The 21,411-nt window shown below is 47.1% G+C and overlaps 1 protein-coding gene across 2 annotated transcripts in view; it reads right to left on the reverse strand.

Annotated features, from left to right (window-relative positions):
- The window catches only part of SRRM4 (serine/arginine repetitive matrix 4), a 168,173-nt gene that overhangs the window by 41,149 nt on the left and 105,613 nt on the right, over positions 1-21,411 (reverse strand). For both annotated transcript variants that reach the window (XM_060193008.1, XM_007529319.3), the window contains exons 2-3: positions 9,044-9,190; positions 2,929-3,015 (exon numbers count right to left, since the gene is read on the reverse strand). In XM_060193008.1, the coding sequence (XP_060048991.1) occupies positions 2,929-3,015; positions 9,044-9,190 (234 nt within the window). The remainder of the gene's footprint in view (positions 1-2,928; positions 3,016-9,043; positions 9,191-21,411) is intronic.

The following is a 21,411-nucleotide window of genomic DNA, read 5'->3' on the forward strand; positions in this document are numbered from 1 at the left end:
ACTTGTCTCTCATAATTAAATAATAAAAAAGAGTAACAAATAAAACAAAACACTGGTATACATGGGCCAGGTAGTTGCTCATCTTAACTTTTTTTAAAAAAGTATATCACAACTTCCTTTTTAAAAATTTATTTTTTAATTTTTATTATCTTTTAAAAATTTTATTTATTGAATAGAGACAGCCAGAAATTGAGAGGAAGGGGGGGGAAAGAGAGGGAGAGGGAGAGAGATAGACACCTGCATCACTGCTTTGCCACTTGTGAAGCTTTCGCCTTGCAGGTGGGGACTGGGGGATTGAACCTTGTGTACTGTAACATGTGCACTCAACCAGGTGCGCCATCACCCGGCCCCTCTTAACTTTTTTTTAATTGCTATGAATCCACCACTTCCTGCAGACATTGTTTCTTCTTTACTATTTTATTTGATAGAACAGAGAGAAAAATGATAGGGGAGGGGAGATAGAGAAAGATAGATACCTGCAGACCTGCTTCACCACTCAAACCCAGTTCCTTGGGCATGGTGATATGTCCCCTTAACTCGGTGCACCACCCCCCACCACACCCCCTTGAGTCTTTATTCACATTCCCCTCTGGGTCCTCCTTGGATCTGTCCTGTCCTCTTTCAAATATGCTAGAGGAATGTTTACAAGATGAGATCCCCTGCAGCCTGGAGCTCTCTGCTGACCCCTGCAGGCTCTGTCAAATACTGCCTCTGAAGTTTGGAGTTTTGGAACTTGGGCCTCTGGATCTTTAACTGAACCCCCTCTGGGGCATGCTTTTAGTCTAGAGAGTGAAAATCTAGAACAAAATCTGGAAATAGTTCAAAATGCAAAATGAAAGACATTAAAAGGGCTTACAGATAGCAGAAATTCACAGGACACCAGCAAGTCAATAATTTTGGGGGGGGGGGAAGTCCAGTATTTTTGCCACTTATTGTGCCTGGTAGGTGCTGTGTGACCAGCTGAGGAACTGGAGCTCTGTCCCCTGATCACCGAGACTGTCTTTTCCAGCCTTTAGAATGGGGATAACAGTTAGAACTAAGTCCTGAGGAGTTATGGCAATTCAAGTTATAGATACTGTGTAGCTACTGCTCAGGGAACAGATCTTAAGAGTTCTCACCACAAGGTAACAAGGGCTGTAACTGTGAAGTGATGGTTGTCAGCCAGGTTTCTTGTAGGGATCCTTTTGCAAATAAATGCAAATATCAACTCATTGTGTTGCAGACCTTAAAGCAATAAAGTTGTATGTCAACTATCTCTCAACAAGCCCAGAAGGCATTAAGAAAATAGGAAAGGAGAGTCAGGCGGTGGTGCAATGGGTTAAGCGCGCGTGGCGCAAAGTGCAAGGACTGGCTTAAGGATCTGGCTCCCCACCTGCAGGGGAGTCGCTTCACAGGCAGTGACGCAGGTGTCTGTCTTTCTCTCCCCCTCTCTGTCTTCCCCTCCTCTTTCCATTTCTCTCTGTCCTATCCAACAACAGCAACATCAATAACAACAACAATAATAACCACAACAATGTTAAACAACAATGGCAACTAAAGGGAAAATAAATAAATATAAAAAATTTTTTAAAAAGAAAAGAAAATAGGAAACAAAGGTGTCAGGACACACGCCACTGTGTAGAGCATACACTTTGCTGTGTGTGAGGTCCTGGGTTCAAGTCCTAGTACCATGTGGCAAGACCATGGATGGCATGGAGTGAGGGTGGGTGGGAGCTCCATGAATGTTGAAGCAGTGCCATGATGTCTTTCCCTTCTCTCTGTTTTCTCTCTCCCTCAAAGAAATGAAAGAACAGGAGGTCTGGACCGAGGACACAGCTCAGCGGTGGTGCTTTGAATGCACGTGGCTCTTTGCACATACACACCTCCCCTCTCTCAGTCTCCCCAGGAAGAGAAGAAAACAGTGATAATAAAAATGCTTGTCTGGTAGATCACGGCTACGGGTAAGAAGGGGAGATTCCAAAGCTTAGCAGTGCTCTCCACACCCCGAATGTTCTCAACAATGCCCTATAGCCATGCTTCCCATGCTTCCAGCTGTCTACTGTGACAGCTGATTCCATATCTATCTTTTCTTTGTCTCTTCTTCTTCTTCTTCTTCTTCTTCTTCTTCTTCTTCTTCTTCTTCTTCTTCTTCTTCTTCTTCTTCTTCTTCCTCCTCCTCCTCCTCCTCCTCCTCCTCCTCCTCCTCCTCCTCTTCTTCTTCTTCTTCTTCTCCTTCTCCTTCTCCTTCTCCTCCTCCTCCTCCTCCTCCTCCTCCTTTTTCTCCTCCTTCTCCTCCTTCTCCTCTCCTCCTCCTCCTCCTCCTCCTCTTCCTCCTCCTCCTCCTTATTTCCTTTTTACCAGAGCACTGCTCAGCTCTGGCTTATGGTGGTGCGGGGGATTGAATCTGGGACTTTGGAGCTTCAGGCACAAGAGTCTCTTTACATAACCATTATGCTATCTACCTTCCGCCCCACATCTGTCTTTTTTATCTAAGCCTCACACCACCACCCCAGGTCCCCATCAGAAATAGCTATTAGCACCACTGGGTCGCAGTGGAATCAGCACAGAGAGGCAAAGGGACTTGCCCAAGATCACACAGCCTCTTTAGGAAAGCGAGAAGGATTTGGACTCCAGGCCACTTTTCTTTTGTCCCTTTCTTACTTTTTATTATTTTAAAATTAGTTTTATTTAATTTTTGGATAGAGACAGAGAAATTGGGAGGATAAGGGTAGATAGAGAGGGAGAGAGACAGAGAGACACCTGCAGCCCTGCTTCACCACTCATGAGCATGAAGCTTTCCCCCTGCAGGGGAGGGGGACCAGGAGCTTGAACCTGGGCCCTTGCACACTGTAATGTGTGTGTTCAACCAGGTGTGCCACTGCCTGGCCCCTGGCCCTTCCTTATCTTCAAGATTCCCAGCCCACCCCCCTCAACCCCAGGGTTTCTCACCGCCTTCTTTTCTTCCGGGTGGATTTCTTCTTTTTTTTCTTCCCCCTGGAGGAAGGTGGTGGGGTCGGGTCTCTGTCACGAGAGGCACTGTGGGAAGCCAGAGCCCAGCATTAGAAGATTTGGGGTTCCCAGCCCGAGAATGACCCAGTTCCTGGGAGGAGGAAGGACCCAAGGCAAAGAGCTAATTACCACCTCATGGCTGATTCGGTCACACTTCAGATTAAGTGCCTCAAATAAGGAGCTAATACAGGCCTAATGAGACAGACACTGTACGTCGCCCCAACACCAGTTGATCATTTAAAACAGAGTTATAGAGGTTAACTGCTCCTTAATAGATTTATTATTGAATTTGCAAATGGTTCACTTTGGTAAGTAAATCACTTTTTAAATAATTAATTGGCAGTTCAGCCCCCTCCCTCCCCCCAAACACCATCAGCATCAGTAGTTCCTGCTGGCATTTCAACAGGAAGCGGGAGGTGTGTTTAGGAGCAGCTGATTATTAAAGGTATATTTGCCGAGGTCTGACGTAATGAGATCCGTATCTTATACCAGCTCGCAGAGCCTCAAAAACCTCCACTCTTCAGGAATAATTATTTTCCGTCCAATTAAATGCAAATGCTCCGGCTATAGTTAAGTGAAGCCCAATCATCTCTTTTTATAATTGGGCCAGGCTCCAGGGGTAGAGAGAAGAAGAAAAGAAAGAAAGAAAGAAAGAAAGAGAGAGAGAGAGAGAGAAGGAAAGAAAGAAGGAAAGAAAGAAAGAGATAAAGGAAAGGAGGGAGGAAATAAAGGAATAAGGAAAAGAAGAGAGAAAGCAAGAAAGGAACAAAGGAAGGAAGGGAGAGAGAGAAAGAAAGGAGAAAGAATATAGGAGAAAGAAAACCACACACACACACACACACACACACACACACACACACACACACACACACACACACACACACACACACTATTCCATGACAAAAGGAGGTGGATTGAGATGTAAAACTTCTTAGGAACTGAAACATGGCGACTCACTGGGAAAAGAGCATATGAATATGAACATTGTTGCCGTGATTAGTATTAACACAGACGCCACTGATTTGATTCGTATTTGCCAAGTTTTAAAAATCTCCCTCGGTACTTGCAAAAACACCTTGCAGGTGGCGTGATTCTGACTGTCCAGCTTTCTGGGTTAGGGACTGGAGGCTGGGAAACTAGGATTTGTTTATCCGAGACCTCGCAAGAGAGGATGTATTTGAGTTGGCTTCTGAGTCAAGGGACATCTGGCTTCTACATCGAGAGGCTTTCCTCACACAGGTGCCTTCTCAGACTGGTCTGTGTGGCTGACCCGGCAGAAGTTTCTCAGCTCTTTCTAGAGCATCATAACACACCACCATCTTTCATTCCATTCTCAGAACAGGCATCAGTTTGATGAGAAGAAACATGCTCAAGACTTGATCATGTCCCTGCCACTCCCGTCAACAAGAGTCACAGAGATGCAGCCAGAACATTTTCGAGAGTCACTTTTATCGGGTTAAAAATATATACTAAGGGAATGAAGGGTCTAGCGGCTTCACGGCAGTGGCATGAACTAAGGCACAAAGCACAGCGCTGAGGGAAGCAAGCACTCTGCTTGCCTTAATGAGGTGGGCCACTTCCAAACACCCTCTCTGAGTGCTTGAGATTCAGAGTGAAAGAGCCTAATGAATATTTGCCCAGTGGCCAGTCTGAGGGATGAATGGGTGAAGTAATTGAGCCTCTTGCAAAATCATTGTGATTCATGTAAACACTTTCCCCTGTAAGAGCTGCCAAGAATTTGAGAGAAAATTTTAAGGGAGAAACACTTAAGGAAGAGAGGGATAAGAAAGAAAGAAAAGAAAGAAAACCTTTGAAGAGTATCTCTCAGGAAACAAGGAAGGATGTCAGTTATTTCAGAAGCTATTGTCATTCAGGAGAATAAGGTTTGAGAACCACAGTGTCCAGACTCAAAATGGTGCAGACACCAAGAAGACTCCTGCACTGGACTACAGTGGAAGACTACAGTGGGGTGATCTGTTTCTCTGTCCTTAAGCTCCATGTGCAGAACTGCAGCTCCTCCAGCTCATTCATTTCTGTGCAGTGATGATGGAGACAGTGGTTCAGAACCAGCAAAGACACAGAGGAAAGGAGACAGCAGGAAAGGATTGAAATCCCTGTTCTAGTACTGTTACTGCCTAGCTCCCAGCCTCTCTGAGTATCACTTCCCTCACCTCTAAGGTAGAACCGAAACACAGTATCTGGGTCTTAAGTTTGTGGCAAGAACAAGGGTCTGCACATATACGCATCATGCATCCTGGGCTGGCACAGAGCAAGTTTATAGCAAACGGAGCTTCTGTTGTGATAATGAGTGTGCATTCAGGATTCCTGCCTGCATCACCGTGGCTTTTTTTTTTTTTTTTTTGCCTCCAGGGTTATTGCTGGGGCTTGTGCCTGCACCATGAATCCTCTGCTCCTGGAGGCCATTTTTTCCCCTTTTGTTGCCCTTGTTCCTGTAATGTTGTCTTGATTACTTTTATTGTCTGTTGTTATTGTTGTTAGATAGGACAGAGAGAAATGGAGAGAGGAGGGGAAGATAGAGAGGGGAGATAAAGATAGACACCTGCAGACCTGCTTCACCGCCTGTGAAGCGACTGTACTACAGGTGGGGACGGGGGCTTGAACCGGGATCTTTATACCGGTCCTTGTGCTTCGTGCTATGTGTGCTTACCCACTGCACTACCACCGACCCCTTCTCACCTTGGCTTTTATCAAGTAAGCTGGTGGGTCACAGGGAGGGAGAAATACAGACACTCACAACTGATTCCCAACATTGTATCTTTTAATTATTTTCTTTCTCTATCATTTTTCCATGCCTGGAACCTTCTCTTCTGGCTCCTCCAGACTCCAGGTAATGTTTTCAGTGCCTGCCATATTCTAGCTCTGCTGTCAGGATCTGTACAGACCTCATCTGATTTCACCCTCATCTGGTTTGACCTTGAGAAGTAGCTCTCCAATAGTTTCATTTTACGGTTGGAAAAATCGAGACCCCAGGATGGCAGATGGACTTGACAGAGTCACTCAGCAAATGGTAGTGTTCAGGTTTGAATGGAAACCTCTCTCTCTCTCTCTCTCTCTCTCCCTCTCTCTCTCTTCCTCTTTCTCTATCCCTCCAGGATTATCCCTGGGGTTCAGTGCTGGCACTATGAATGCACTGCTCCCAGTGGCCATTTCTCCCCCATTTTATTGGGTAGGACAGAACAAAACTGAGAGAGGAGGGGGAGATAGAGAGAGAAAGAGAAAGTCAGACACCTGATGACCTGCTTCATTGTTGGGGAAGTATCTCTCCTGCAAGAAAGCATTGGGGCTCAAACCCGAATCCTTGAGCTGGTCTTTGCACTTAGTACTATGTGAGCTTAACAGAGTGCACCACTGCCAGGCCCCCTGAATGAAAACCTCTACAGCACAGGGGCCAGGTGGTGGCAGACCTGGTTGAGTGCACATATAACAGTGCAAAAAAGCCCGAGTTCAAGCCCCCTGGAACCCAGCTGCCTGTGGGAATCTTCACAAGTGGTGAAGTAGTGCTGTAGGTGGCCTTCCCTCTCTCTCCCTTTTCAACATTTCTCTGTCTCTATCCAAAACAAATAAACACCACCACTCTCTACAGCACGACAACTCACTAGCCCCTCACTGACTGAGAGAAAAAAGCTTTTCAGGTAAGGAAATTTCCTTCCTTCCGTTTCTCCCCATCTCTCTTTCCATCCCTCATTTTCTTAAGGAAGCACTTTTCCTGTTTCCTAGAGATAATCCTCTGGACCTAATGTTGACCATGCCCACCTCCAAGATGACAGGACTTAACAGTTTTTCCTGCACTGAAATCACAGCTTCACAACAGCCTTAGCCTCAAGAGCAGTCTGGTGGAGTCTAGGCTTCATGCCTGAAAGCTGCTCTGACTTCCCCGATGACTTCTTCCGAGTTCAGGATCTTAACCAGAGATGCCTGTTCATTAGCTTCAGATGTCTAGGAAGTCTCAGAAATGGTTCCAAGTTTGGAAACTATTCTGAGAGTGCTGGCATTCACTGGATGCAGAGATCAGAGCTGCCTTCTCATTCTCCAATGGGTGCCCAATGTGCCTTTTTTATTTTTTTGGTGATTTATTTTATTTTATTTGACTTTATTTGATACGACAGAGAGAAATTTAGAAGGGAGATGAAGATTGATAGATAGATAGATAGATAGATAGATAGATAGATAAAGAGAGAAGAGAGAGAGGGGCCGGCAGACCTGCTTCACCATTTGTGAAACGTCCCCCCTGCAAGTGGCGACTGGGAGCTTAAACCCAGGTCCTTGTGCACTGTAATGTGTGCACTTAACCAGGTGCACATCCCCCCCCCCCGCCGCATGTGACTTTGAACCTCTACTTCAGTAAGCCAAAAATTCCAGGGTACAAGAAGAGAACTGAGATGAAATCAAAGGCCCTTAGAATAATCCCAGTCCTGCCACCAACTATCTCAATTTCTCCACTTATAAAATGAGTTGGCACCCTCTGACTCCACCCAGGAGGCAGGGGCTATGTCTAGAGAGTTCTGTTGACAAGGGTATGAGATTCCTCTTCCACCTGCTGCTGTTGGGAGTGGAATGTCTCATCCAACACCCAGGCGGCGAGAGAACACTGGATTCACTGGAAGAGCAGGAATAGTGCTTTCAACCCACTTCTAAAACTGCCTATTCTAAAGGCTTTGTGGCAAACAGAATCACTCCTCCAGGGGCCAAGGATGGGCCAAGCTGTCTTTATGTATGGCACTAAATTAAAACAAGAAAGAAAGGAAGAAAGAAAGGCAGGCAGGCAGGAAGGAAGGAAGGAAGAAAGAAAGAAAAAAAAGAAAGAAAGAAGGAAAGAAAGAAAGTAGATGTGGGCCAGGGGATGGTGTACCTAGTTAAGAACACACATTATAGTGTACAAGGACCTTGGTTCAATCCCCCAGTCCTCACCTGCAGAGGGGAGGCTTCATAAGCTGTGAAGTAGTGCTGGGAGTGTCTCTCTTTCACTCTCCCTTTTCCTCCCCCTTCTCTCTTGATTTCTCTCTGTCTCTATCCAATAAATAAATAAAAAAAAAAAAAGAAAAAAGGACACCCCTCCCACCCCTGAGCCTGAGTAGTATATATACTATATAGTGTAAAGACCAGAGTTCAGAGCTTCTCTCTGCCTTCTGCTGGCTACTGTTTTTTTTATTTTTTATTTTTCCAAGTCTCAGATGTCAGCCTCATGCTTGGCACATGGCCGGTGTTCAGGAAGGAAATACTTGGATGAATTAACATGTACCCACAAAAATGGAACTCGAGACAAGCTGTGATTAAAGTCATGCTTTGAGATTCAGTGGGTGACCTATAGAACCATGACAATGAAGTGGAACTGTCCCTGTCATTACAGGCAGGTTAGGGGACCGGGCTATGGCACACCTGCTTAAGTGCACATGTTACAGTGCACAGGGATCTGGGTTCAAGTCCCTGATCCTCACCTGCAGGGGTAAAGCTTCTTGAGTGGTGAAGCAGGGCTGCAGGTGTCTCTCTGTCTCTTTCCCTCTCTTTATCTCCCCTTCCCTTCTTAAATTCTCTTTCTCTAACCAATAAGGATGAAAAAATAAAGGCAGGTTATAAAGTGGAAGCAAAATCAAAAACAAAACAGCCAAATCTGGTCCACTTACTACTATTACAAATAAAGTTTTATTGACACACAGTTGTGGTCATTTGTTTATAGACTACCGATGGCTGTTACGACAGAGCCCTCTGACACACAGACTTTAAACCTTTGCTTTCTAGTCCTCTCCTGAAAGGGCATCACTGAATTTTGATTGGATTGGAGCACCTGAAAGAGGAGGCTGCAGAAGGGAGAGGGAACAAGCCCCAGGTTCAATTCCTGGCACCACCAGGGGTCAAACTGAGCAGTGCTCTGGTCTCACCTTCACAAAACCAACCAACTTACAAGTTAAGTACAAAAGTATTTAACTATATATTTTAAGGAGAGGGCCAAAGTGGTCAATCAGACAAGCTTCACTTGGGTTTCTCCCACCTGACACCTGCCCGCAGGGTGGAGGGGAGGCATGGGGCGGTGTCTCACCTCCGTGCTCTGGTGGGACTGAGTTCCCGGCAGGCCTTGTCTCTCTCCCAGCTGTGGGTGCTCGAGGCCTCGCTGGCCAGAGGCTGACTCAGTTTTTCCAAGGCTCCATCCTGAGCTGGAGCCATGAGGCTGCTCTGAGGTTCTGTCCTGCAGGGGGAAGAAATCCAGGGAGAAAATGTTAGAACGGAGCACCAACTCACCATATCCCTCAGAGGTCACTGGCATCCCGTTGTCTCCCAGCTTCTCTGTGGAGCTGTGAGACTCTCTTGGACTAGGGACTGCTGAAGGGAAAGGACATGCCACTTCTGGTTCAAGGTTATAAGATGTGTGGGGCAGTTCCCTCTCCCTCTTGTCATTGTGGAGGGGGTGACTGGAGGCAACATCACCTGAAACGTGAAACTCATCAGACTTTACATGAGTCCCACCTCCTTCTGAGTCCCAGGTCCAAGGAGGCTGCCCGGCATCTCAGCCTTTGTAGAGACTGTCACTCTAGTCTCCCAGGCCCTTCCCTGTGCAAGTCAGGGGTTTGAGAGCCACCGGTGGGCTTGGCACCACCCCATAAGGAGCCCTCGCCACTCCCCAGCGCAGTCCGCAGGTCTCAGGTGAGGTGAGATCAAAGGCACTGGTATTTCTCATCCCTGGGCCCCTGTGGCCTCTGCATCAAGATTGGTTTGATGACTCTGGATGAAGGCAGCTAAGTCCCCTGCTTTCTGGGTCTGCTGGGAGAGCAGACGGAGCCCCAGTCAATAGAGAAGGAAGACAACATAACACACCCATCTTTGCCAGCCACTTATCACACATCTTTGGAAGCAGAGCTGAGGGAGGCTGTGGTCCTGCAGTAACAGAGATTCTAGACAAGGCTGCCCAGCCCTCCACAGGGCTAATTCCATGCTCCTGGAACTTCCTTTTTTCTTTGAACTCCAACCTGTTCACCACTCCTCACACCTCTTCTCTTATCAGGGAGGTTCTGTTTCTATGCCTTTCATTACCACCCCCCCCCAATCTATCCTTGTTAGAAAATCTGGATTTTTTTTTTTTGCCTCCAGGGTTATTGCTGGGGCTTGATGCCTGCACCACGAACCCACTGCTCCTGGAGGCTATTTCCCCCCCCCTTTTGTTGCCCTGGTTTATCGTTGTTGTAGTTATTATTATTGTTTCCATTGCTGCTGTTGTTGTTGTTGGATAGGACAGAGAGAAATGGAGGGAGGAGGGGAAGACAGAGAGGAGGAGAGAAAGACAGACACCTGTAGACCTGCCTCACTGCCTGTGAAGCGACTCCCCTGCAGGTGGGGAGCCGGGGGGCTCAAACAGAGACCCTCAAGCCAGTCCTTGTGCTTTGCACCACTTGCGCTTAACAATCCTGGATCTTCTAAGACAACTCAAAGCCTGCAGCTTCTTCCCAGCTTCCAGGAAGACCTGCCTCTTCCCATTCTTAATCTGGTTTTGGCTGACCTACATGAATTAGCTCTGTTTGCCCGACTGACTGAGATATGTCCAGGCCAGTTGCTGGTGTGGGGACACAGTGATCAAGATAGAGATGTCCCCTGTGATCACAGAGATAACACTCTAGGTGTGGAAGCAGGCAATATGTATATAAGCAAATAGTCATATAATAAGGGAAGGAAATAATAGACTGGTATGGGGGGCAGGAGATGGAAGGGAGGGGCTGTGGTCATTATATTATATAGAGTAATCATGAGGATCTTTTTGAAGGAATCATAGTGGAGTGGAGAGTTGAAGGGCTAACCTTGTGATTGGTTTAAAAATTCTTTGACATAGGGCTGGGGAGATAACATAGTGGTTATGCAAAAAGACTTTCTTTCCTGAGGCATAAAGGTCCCAGTTTCAATCCCCAGCACTACCATAAATCAGGGTTAAGCAGTGCTCTGGTTAAAAAAAAGCAATGGAATAGGTAAATAAATATTTAAGAAGACAATATATCAAAGTATTGTTGTAGCTTTAAAAAGAGAAATATTTTGAGGCTGGATGATAGCATAATAGTTATACAAAACACTCAAAAGCTCCTCACGAGGCTCTGAGGTCTCAGGTTCTATCTCCAGCACCACCATAAGCCAGAGCTGAGCAGTGCTCTGGTCTCTGTCTCTCTCGTTAAAATAAATTAAATTAAATATTAAAAAAATGACACTTCTGCCATTGAAAGATGAAGTTGGGGGGGGTCGGGCGGTAGTGCCGCAGGTTAAGGGCACATGGTTTAAGGGCACATGGTTTAAGGATCCCTGTTCGAGCCTCCGGCTCCCCACCTGCAAGGGAATCGCTTCACAGGTGGTGAGGCAGGTCTGCAGGTGTCTGTCTTTCTCTCCCCCTCTCTGTCTCCCCTCTTCTCTCGATTTCTCTCTGTCCTATCCAACAACATCAATGACAACAACAAGGGCAACTAAATGGGGTGGGGGGGAATGGCCTCCAGGAGCAGTGGATTCATAGTGCAGGCACTGAGCCCCATCGATAACTCTGGAGGCAAAAAAAAGAAAAAAGAAAGAAAGAAAGGAAGGAAGAATGAAAGGAAGAAAGATGAAGTTGAACTTCCTTCCGTTTGAATGGGCTAAGTGGTTCTGTTCTTTTGTTTTTTTTTTTTCAGTAGGCAGATGTGTGACCATTTTAGACAAGGTTGCAGAAGCAGCTCTGCCTTGCTTTCTTGGGTAGAGCACTCAAGTTGGCCACCATGTTGTGAAGATACTCAAGCAGCCCCGTGGAAAGGTCCTTATGGAGCAGAACTGAGACTTTCTGAGAAAAGCTGGCACCAACCAGCCAGGCAAATGAGCCACCTTGGACATGGATGGTCCTGCCCCAGTGACGCCTTCAGATATGAGATTGCAGCCCTGTTCCACATCTGACTGCAATCTCACAAGAGATGGTGAGCTGGAGTAGTCCAACTGAATTCCAGTTCATAGCAACTGGGGATGTTGACTGCTCTTTTAAGTCACACAAATTCAGGGGCACATGTTGCCCAGCATGATATAACTTCTCTACAGGTATCTGTGGTCCAGGCAGAAGGAAAAACTTGGCAGATACAAGCAGATACAAGGACAGAGAAAAATAAGGACTAAAGTGATGAGAGCGGAGATCACAGATCTGGACTTTGTGGGTTATGGGAAGACCTTTCTGGTCTGTGCAGGAGACATCTGGACAGAGGAGGGAAATGACGTGGCTTACACTCTAGAAGTAGCAGCCCCTTGGCTAAAGATGCTGAGTGGAAAGGAGGGAAGGGCAGAGACCACTGAAATGGTTTGAGTTTAGGTTCATGTGGCAGCAGTAGAGGCAAAGGGATGATTTTGTTGATCTGTCTTATGGCACAGAGGGTGGGTCCAGGGTCTCATGCATGTGTGACATCATTGATGAGTGGCTTTTTGGGGCTGATTTTTTTTCCCCTCCTAGGTTATCATTGGAGCTTGGTGCCTGCGCTATGAATCTACTGTTCCTTGTGGCATTTTTTTTTCTTTTTCTTTTTGTCTCCCTCCATTTTTATTGAATAGGACAGAGAGACATTGAGAGGGGAGGGGAAGATAGAGAGGGAGAGAGAAAGAAGACACCTGCAGACCTGCTTCACCACTTGTAAAGTGACACCCCTGCAGGTGGAGAGCCAGGAGCTCAAACCAGGATGCTTGTGTAGGTCCTTGCTGATGTTTATTTTATTTTATTTTTCCCTTTTAGAGAGAAAGTAAGAGAAAGTGAAGATTAGTTCCTCCCCCACCACCACCACTGAAAGCCTGCCTGACCCTCTGGGAGTATGACTTTTTTGTTCAGCACAAGGGATGGGTGGATGGGCAGATGGATGGATGGATCTACAGATGCATGAGTGGAAGGATACATGAATGATGGATCAACAGATGGGTGATAGGTACATGGATGGATAGATGGATGGATGGATGGGTGGATGGATGGATGGATGGATGGACAAAGGAATTCTGATGATCAATCTCAGGTGGAAAGTACAGCTCACATGTAAGATATCCTTACAAAGAGGGAAGCAGAGGCCCAGAAAGAAGGACCAGTATGACACCCCATGAAACTTCAGGACACTCAGAACTCCCACAGGACAGCTCCTCTCCTCCAAGTCCCATCTGCCTTCCTTCTTTTCCCTTCTCAGGTGTGTGTCCCCTCTGGGCTTCAGGGAAAGGTCTGTGTTCCATCTTTGCCTCATTTCCCACCACCCAGCCTTATGATGCCGCATCATAAAAATACACTGAAAAGAAGGAAAGATCTCCAGGAGACAGCTGAGAGAGGGAAGTCAAGGGCTGCAATTCCATTTCACTGAGGGAGGGGGCCCAGTGCTGAATTCCTCCAGGCCTCCCGTTCCTTCCTGCAAATCAGCAACCTGGAGCTTAGATGCTGCTCTTGGTAGCCATGGCAACCAGCAGATTCCAGCCTCTGATAAGTGTGGGGCCTGAACTTTCTGCAAAACTCTCCAAGATGCCTGGCTCCCTGGCAGCTTCTCCGATCCCCCCATCAAAGCACCTCATTCCCAGAAAAATGCTCATGCACCCCCAGTCCCTGAGGCTGGGTACAGCTCCAGGGCCCTAAGCACTGGACTGAGTTAAACTTCATTTTTTTTGGGGGGGAATGAGAGATAAACAGAGTTGGAGAGGGAGCAGAAAGGGGCCTCCATGCCAGCCCAGCTCTGTGCAGAGTGGGGAGACTGAGGCTCCAAGGTCACATGGTCATGTCAGCACCATGGCTAGAACTGTGGCCTTTTGATGCCAAGCCCCCCACCCCTAGTCCTGTGTCCTTCCCATGCACTGGACCACAGCCACAGGTGGCATGGATTAATAGGCTACATGCCTTATAAAACACTTGTCCTGCATCCTCCTGTCCAGCTTTCCAAAGAAACCCCCTGAGATCCATCCTCATGCAGGAGGAGACAGACACTGAGAGCTGGAGTATACATGTGACAACAGTCAGACTACACTTCGTGCTCAGAAGAATCAGCTGAGACTAGAGGAGAGAGGTCTGGGAAACATACTTGGCAGAGGTCCGGCAGTAACAGGTGCCCAATGTTGAGCCCTGGCCATTTCCCCGTCAGTTGGGGCCTTGCCATCTACACTTGGAGAAGGGCCTGGGTCTCAAGGTTTGGCCTGGATCTTACCATTGACAAACAGATAGTGGTACTGGGCCATTAGGCTCAGGATACCCCTGACACCTTGGCTTCAAGCCTCCTTATTGCTCTCTGTGACAAGCACTTGTTGACCTAGTGAATTCCCCTTCTAACCTACGCCCACAGCCCTTGATGAGGTATCCAGGGGAGTGGGCTTAGCCCATCACACAGATGGAGAGCCTAGAAGCCTGCTTCCCCTCCAAGGCTTTTCTCCCACACTTGCATCCAGGGCTCTGCACACACACAATCTGCCCATTTCCATGGAGAACAAAGGCCCAGATCCTGAGCTCAGGAGTCAAACAGAAAGCCCAAAGGCTCACCATGAAGCTGACCCAGACCATCCGCAAGATGGATCTACCTAATACTTCTGTCTGGGAGCTATGGATGTCCTTGCTTGAAGTCTTTGCACTGCCTCCTTTTCAAGGTGAACCCAGTTCATTAAGCCTCATTGGTCCTTGTCTGCAGAAGCTGTGACTCTGAGCTTTGCTTTGGTGGTTGGGGAAGACTCAGGCACTTGGGGGAAGGCTGAGGACCCCAGAGACCAACCCTGGTGGACATGAATGGGAGGTGTCAACTGAGTGAGAAGCAAGACTGGTCTCTGTCCTCATAGAGGTCTCAGCCCAGAAGGAGAGATGCTCAGGTGAGACTCGCGACATACTGTAGCAGATTCTCAGATAGAGAGATGCTCAGAGGGCCATGGATCCTGAGAGAGAGAGAGAGAGAGAGAGAGAGAGAGAGAGAGAGAGAGAGAGAGAATCTAGTCCAGGCTGAGGAGTGCAGGCAGGTGGCAGTGGAGAGTTTCCTAAGAGGCATATGGTCAGAAAAGATCCTTTTTATGATTTAAATATTCACAAATTTATTCAGGGTGTCTTTGTACCCCAACACATGGTGGATCCTTGAGAACGTTCCAAGCGCACTTGAAAGGAATGTATATTCTTTTCTGCGAGGATGAAAGGCTCTGAATATATCTGTTAAGTTCATCTCACCTGTGACTTTATTTAAGTCCCCTTCTCCTGTTGATTTTTTCCCCCCAATGATCTGTCTCTTGCTCTGAGTAGTGTGTTTAGATCATCTGCTACTATTGTGTTGCTGTGGATGTCTCCCACAGGGTTGTAATTTTAAATAAGATGATCAGAGATGGCTTCATGGAGAAGGTGATACCAGAGTGAGACTTGAAAGTGATGAAGGGGGTTGGGCTGTGGTGCACCCAGCTGGCTGCACACATGGCAGTGCACATTGACCTGTGTTCAAACCCCTAGTCCCCAGTTGCAGGGGGGAAGCTTCATGAGCAGAAAAGCAGTGGTGCAAGGCTTTCTCTCTCCCTTCCCCTCGCATTTTTTTTTTTGTCCTATCAAAATAAAATAAGGGGCAGGGGAGAAGAAAATGGCCACCAGGAGTAGTGAATTCCTTGTGTACCAAGTCTTAGTGATAATCTTTGTGGCAATAATAAAAATAAATAAACAAATAAATAAATGAAAGTGGTGGGGTGGTGTTTTTGTGGGGGAAGGGGTCAACATTTGTTTTCCCAACATTTGAGAAGTTTGTCATTCATTATCTCAACAAAGAATTGAAGAGAGAGCATGATTTTCAGGAGGCTTTTTTTTTTTTTTTTGCCTCCAGGGTTATCACTGTAGTTCGGTGCCTGCACCATGAATCCACTGCTCCTGGTGGCTATTTTGTTGCCCTTGTTGTTACTGTTGTTGTTACTACTGTTGTTTGATAGGAAAGAGAGAAATCGAGAGTGGAAGGGAAGACAAAGAGGGGGAGAGAAAGATAGATACCTACAGACCTGCTACACTGCTTGTGAAGCAACTCCTTTGTTGGAGGGAGCCAGGGGCTGGAACCGGGATCTGGTTCCGGGCTCCTGGAATGCCAGTCCTTGCCTTCGCGCCATGTGTGCTTAATCCACTGTGCTATTGCCTGGCCCCAATTTTCAGAGATTTTAAATTTTATTTGGGAAAATTGAGAACATTCACATATTAGAACGAGAAAGAAAGAGAGAGGGAGAGAGAGAGAAAGAGAGAGAGAGAGGGAGAGAGAGAGAAAGACAAAGAGAGAGAGAGAAAGAGAGAGAGAGAAACCTAGTTATTACTTACATGATGATTTGAACAGAAAAGAGTGAGAAGCCCACAGGTCTCCCATTATACACCCTAGCTCTGCCTCCACCTTTCCAAGCCACACCTATCACCACTCCCATTTTCTGGGCAGTGCCCTACAGGTGTCTCCTCTCCCTCAACGGTGACAAACCAGGTTAGGCACACACAGCCCAAGCACACATAGGGCAAGGACCCACACAAAGATCAGGGTTTGAGCCCCCAGCTCCCCACCTGCAGCAGGAAAGCTTCACAAGTGGGGAAGCAGGTCTGAAGCTGTCTATCTTTCTCTTTCCCTATCTCCCTTTTCTCTCTCAATTTCTACTTGTCTGATGGGGGAAAATGGGAAAAAGAGAACACAATGGTAAATATGGTCGCCAGGAGCAGCAGATTTGTAATGCCGGCGCTGAGCCCCAGCCACTGGAGGCAATAAAAAGAAAGAAAGAGAGAGAGAGAGAGAGAGAGAGAGAGAGAGAGAGAGAAAGGAAGAAAGAGAGAGAGAGAGAGAAAGGAAGAGAGAGAGAGAGAGAGAGAGAGAGTTATGAGAGTGGGAGGCTCATACTTGCCTGAGAGAAAGGCTTAAGGCTTAAAGGCACAGCCAGTGCAAAGGCCCTGATGCAGGGGCAATGCGGGTGAATTGAAGCTATCACTGAGTGAGCAAGAGGGAGCAGGCAGAGGGTGTCATCAGAAAGGATTTGAGGGGCCAGGTCACTGGCAGTTGAAAGGGGTGTTGCAAGGGCCTGGCTTGCTGTCTGAAGGAGAAGGGAAGTGATGGGAGGCTTCTGTGAGAGATGTAACCTGACCCAGGCTGTAAAGGATCCCTCTGACAGAGTGCAGAGTCTGGAGGGCCACTGGGCAATCTTGAGGCAACCCCCACAGAGAGAGCGGTGCCTGGGGGGTGGGGGAGGTGAGGACTGTCAGAAGACATCAGACTCTGGGCAGGGAATGGAGGCAACAGTGTGCTCAGGGTTTGGATAGGGAGTGGGAAAGAGGGTTCAAGGTGACTCCAAGGGCTTCTTTTTTTTTTTTTTTTTCCTTTTATCTGAGCAACTAACTGGAAGGATGAAGCTGCCAATTTCCAAGCCGCAGGTAGAGAAGGGGTTTTGGAAAGGTCATATTGAGCTTGGTCTGGGACATGTTGGTTTTGAGAATCCAATTAGATGCTTGTGTCTAATTGGCAGGTGGGGGGGGGGAGGCGAGATGGCAATTCAGAGAAGACACTCACACAGGGAAAAGGCAGCTGAGAGCTGCTAGCACTGGGGTGGCCACAGAGCCCAGAGTCTGGGTCCTCAGGGCCAGGGGTAACCTGTAGGAGCAGCTGGCTGAAGTGAGGAGTCACACCACAGGTGGGTAAGCCTAATGCCATCAGACCAGCAGGACAATGAGACAGTGTCTCAGCCTGCAGAACAAGCTCACAAATACATTCTTAGCTGCAGGGACAGACTGGAAGTTAACGGAGGCGGCGGGCGGGGGGGAAAGATGGGTAAAAATCAGGTAAAGGGGACAGACATCCAGGGATGAAGAGAAACTAGACTTTAGGGCAGGGGAGGTAGCACAGTGGTTAAGCAAACAGACTCCCAAGCCTGAGGTTTTGAGGCCCCAGGTTCAATCCCTACAACACCAAAAGCCAGAGTACTACTGTTCACAGTATTCTAGGTTAAAAAAGAGAGAAAGAGGGAGAGAGCATGAGAAAGAAAGAAGCCAGACTTTGAGTGAGGATCACCATGCAGAGCACAGAGATCTTGGCTTTTTAAAAATTTTCTTTATTGGGGATTAATGGTTTACAGTCAATAGTAAAATACAGTAGTCTGTACACATATAACATTTCCACATAACAATACAACCCCCACTAGGTCTTCTTCTGCCATTATGTTCCAGGACCTGAATCCTTCCCCCCCAACTCAGAGTCTTTGATTTTGGTGCAGTCCACCAACTCCAGTCTAAGTTCTGCTTAGTGTTTTCCCTTCTGATCTTGTTTTTCAACTTCTGCCTATGAGTAAGATCATCTTATATTCATTTTTCTATTTCTGACTTATCTAACTTAACACAATTTTTTCAAACTCCATTCAAGATGGGTTGAAGAAGTTGAAATCATCATTTTAAAGAGCTGAACAGTATATATATCAACTTACTCAACCAAACATTTGTTGTTGGACACTTGGGTTGCTTCCAGGTTTTGGCTATTACAAATTGTGCTGCTATGAACATAGGTAAACACAGATCTTTTTGGATGGGTGTGTTGGGTTCCTTAGGATCTATCCCCAGGAGGGGAATTGCAGGGTCATAGGGTAGATCCATTTCTAGCCTTCTGAGAGTTCTCCAGACTGTTCTCCACAGAGGTTGGACCAATTGACATTCCCACCAGCAGTGCAGGAGGGTTGCTTTCACCCCACACCCTCTCCAGCATTTGCTGCTGTTACCTTTTCTGATGTATGACATTCTCATAGGAGTGAAGTGGTATTTCATGGTTGTCTTTATTTGCATTTCTCTGACAACCAAAGACTTGGAGCATTTTTTCATATGTTTGTTTGGCCTTTTGGATCTCTTCTATAGTGAATATTCTGTCCATGTCCTCCTCCCCATTTTTGGATGGGGTCATTTGTTTTCTTGTTGCTGAGTTTGGTGAACTCTTTTTTATATTTTGGTTATTAGCTTCTTGTCTGATGTGTGGCGTGTAAAGATCTTCTCCCATTCTGTGGAAGTTCTCTTTTCTGGAGTGGTGGTCAGAGATCTTGACTTAATGAATTCAGTGCACCTGAAACTTGCAGGACTCCAGAAGCCAGTGTGACCGTAGTAAACGTTTATTAGCAAATAAATACTCACAAGTATTGACACCTTCCATTCATTCATTCAGGTGCAGTGATTCATTCATTATTTATGCCTCCCTCCATGCATTCATGCATCAGCTATTCATCTGTTCTATTCGCTCATTCATTATTCATTCTTTCATTCGCCCTCTGAGCCTCCCTTTTCCTCTGATCAGGCGTGGCGTCATTTCAAGGTGACTCGACAGTGGTCTGTCCCTCAAGATGCTCATAGTCCAGATTCTGCTTATAGATTCTGAGGTGTGTGTGTGTGTGTGTATGTGTGTGTGTGTGTGTGTGTGTGTGTGTGTGTGTGTGTAGACAGGTGCATAAGAAACTCTGTTTGGGGATGAGAGTAACCCAAGAAAAGTCACCCTCCTCCCAAAGTGGTCCCTTTCTGTATGTCCCCAACTTTCAACCTCATACTTGATTTCTTGCAGATCCCATCAAAGATATTGACCCAGCTGACATTTGTCTGTCTCCACCACTGCTACATGCAGAACAACAGGCAAAGCGCTGTACTGCCCACAGCCAGACAAACATGGTGTGGATATCAGCTTTGCTGCCGGAGGTTGTTTAATATCCTCAAGCCTGAGTTTCCCCACCTGAGTGTGGGAAATGTTAACGAAGCTCTTAATATTACCTGACTCATCAGAAGACTGTGAAAGGCTTAGCACATTTCCTGGATGCCTGATAAATGCATCCAGGAAATTCTACCTCTGCTGATGATGATGGTAGCAGAGGTAGAATGAAGAAAGAGGTCCTTCCTGAGCCCAGAGGAAGTGAGACAGACCACAGGAGGACAAGGAGTCGCTGGCTCCAGGGAAGGGTGATGGACCCTGCCTGAACTGTCCCTTGCTGGGTTTCCTCTTCTTTCTGATGGAATCCCAGGCTGTGTGCTCCTCCTGGGACTGTGCTGAAGATGGAGTGGTCTACAGGGAGGTATCTTCTGGTGCCTTAAATACCAGCCCCCGCCTACCCCATCCCCAGGGATAAGACTCACTGCTGACTCAGGTTTGCTTTTCCCAGCAGAGGACAAAGTAACAGGTTCTGAACCCTGAGCAAGGCAGGTGGAGTCCCTGTGAGTGTCCCAGTATCTCTGGCACTGAGATGTTGACTTGGCCGCCAAGCTGAGCGACTGCTCGGGAACGTAGCAGTGGCCCCCTCTGTACTTCTTTCTCTCAAGAGCTCAGTGAGAAATTCATCTTTCCTTTGTCCTCCTGGACTCACCTACCCATCTCTTTCATCAGCTAGAAGTAGTCCAGCTGCTGTTGAGAATGTGTCGTAGTTAAAACTTTACACACACACACACACACACACACACACACACACACACACACACACACACACACACACACACACTACTCCATACACTCACAGCCCTTCCTGAGACTCAAGTTTGGAGGAAAATTCCATGACACACAGAGGGCAGAAGCTGCTGTTAAAATCTGCAGAGAACAGAAATGACAAGCCACAAATCTTATTCTACAAACATCAGTTCTACAGCCGGAGTGAATGCCGTCGGGTCAGATCCTAGGTTGGTGTGAATGCTGGTTTCGTGTGCCTCACAGATGCCCCCTTCCAGAAAGTCCTGTCCATCCCCCGCTGACCATGGAAACAGTCCACAGCCCAGGACTGGCTGACATTGGAGTACCAAAGACACGTCCCCTTGCCACAAGATGGGATGGGTCTTCTGTTGCAATTCCCAAGCCTATGGTATGACTCCCACTCCAGGATGCCCAGAGGATTCTCAATGACCCAGCAGCATCTGGAGGAGAGTATTAGTCCATTGCATCTGCTGAAGCCCTAGTTTTCAGGCCCTACCCCCAGCCTGCTTCTACACCCCCTTTGACAAAAAACTGTCCTCTGTTAATCAAGGGCATTCGAGTCCCTGTTCCAGACTTGACTTCTTATCGATTCCATCAAAGATATAGACCCAGACGACGTTTGTCTGTTTCCACCACTGCTACATGCAGAACAACAGACAAAGCACTGTACTGCCCATAGCCAGAGACACGAGGTGTGGAGATCAGCTTTGCTGCAGGAAGCTGTTTAATATCCTCATGGCTGAGTTTCCCCACCTGAGTGCAGGAAACGTTAAAGGAGCTCTAAGACTACTCGACTCATCAGAGGGCTGTAAAAGGCTTAGCACATTTCCTGGATGCCTGATATGCTCCATCTATGTTGTATGGTGATGCGAATGGCAGCAGTGGTAGAATGAGTGGAAAGATAGGTCCCTTGCAGCTCCACCAATCAGCAGAAAGCTCTCATTAGACTCTGCCACCACAGCTCCTGAACCAATTACCAGCAAGTTCTCAGATGATGCCCTTTCCATTCAGGCTCCCTTAGGCTCTTCCCAGA

This window comes from Erinaceus europaeus, chromosome 6 (assembly GCF_950295315.1).
Source record: "Erinaceus europaeus chromosome 6, mEriEur2.1, whole genome shotgun sequence".
Lineage (NCBI taxonomy): Eukaryota > Metazoa > Chordata > Mammalia > Eulipotyphla > Erinaceidae > Erinaceus > Erinaceus europaeus.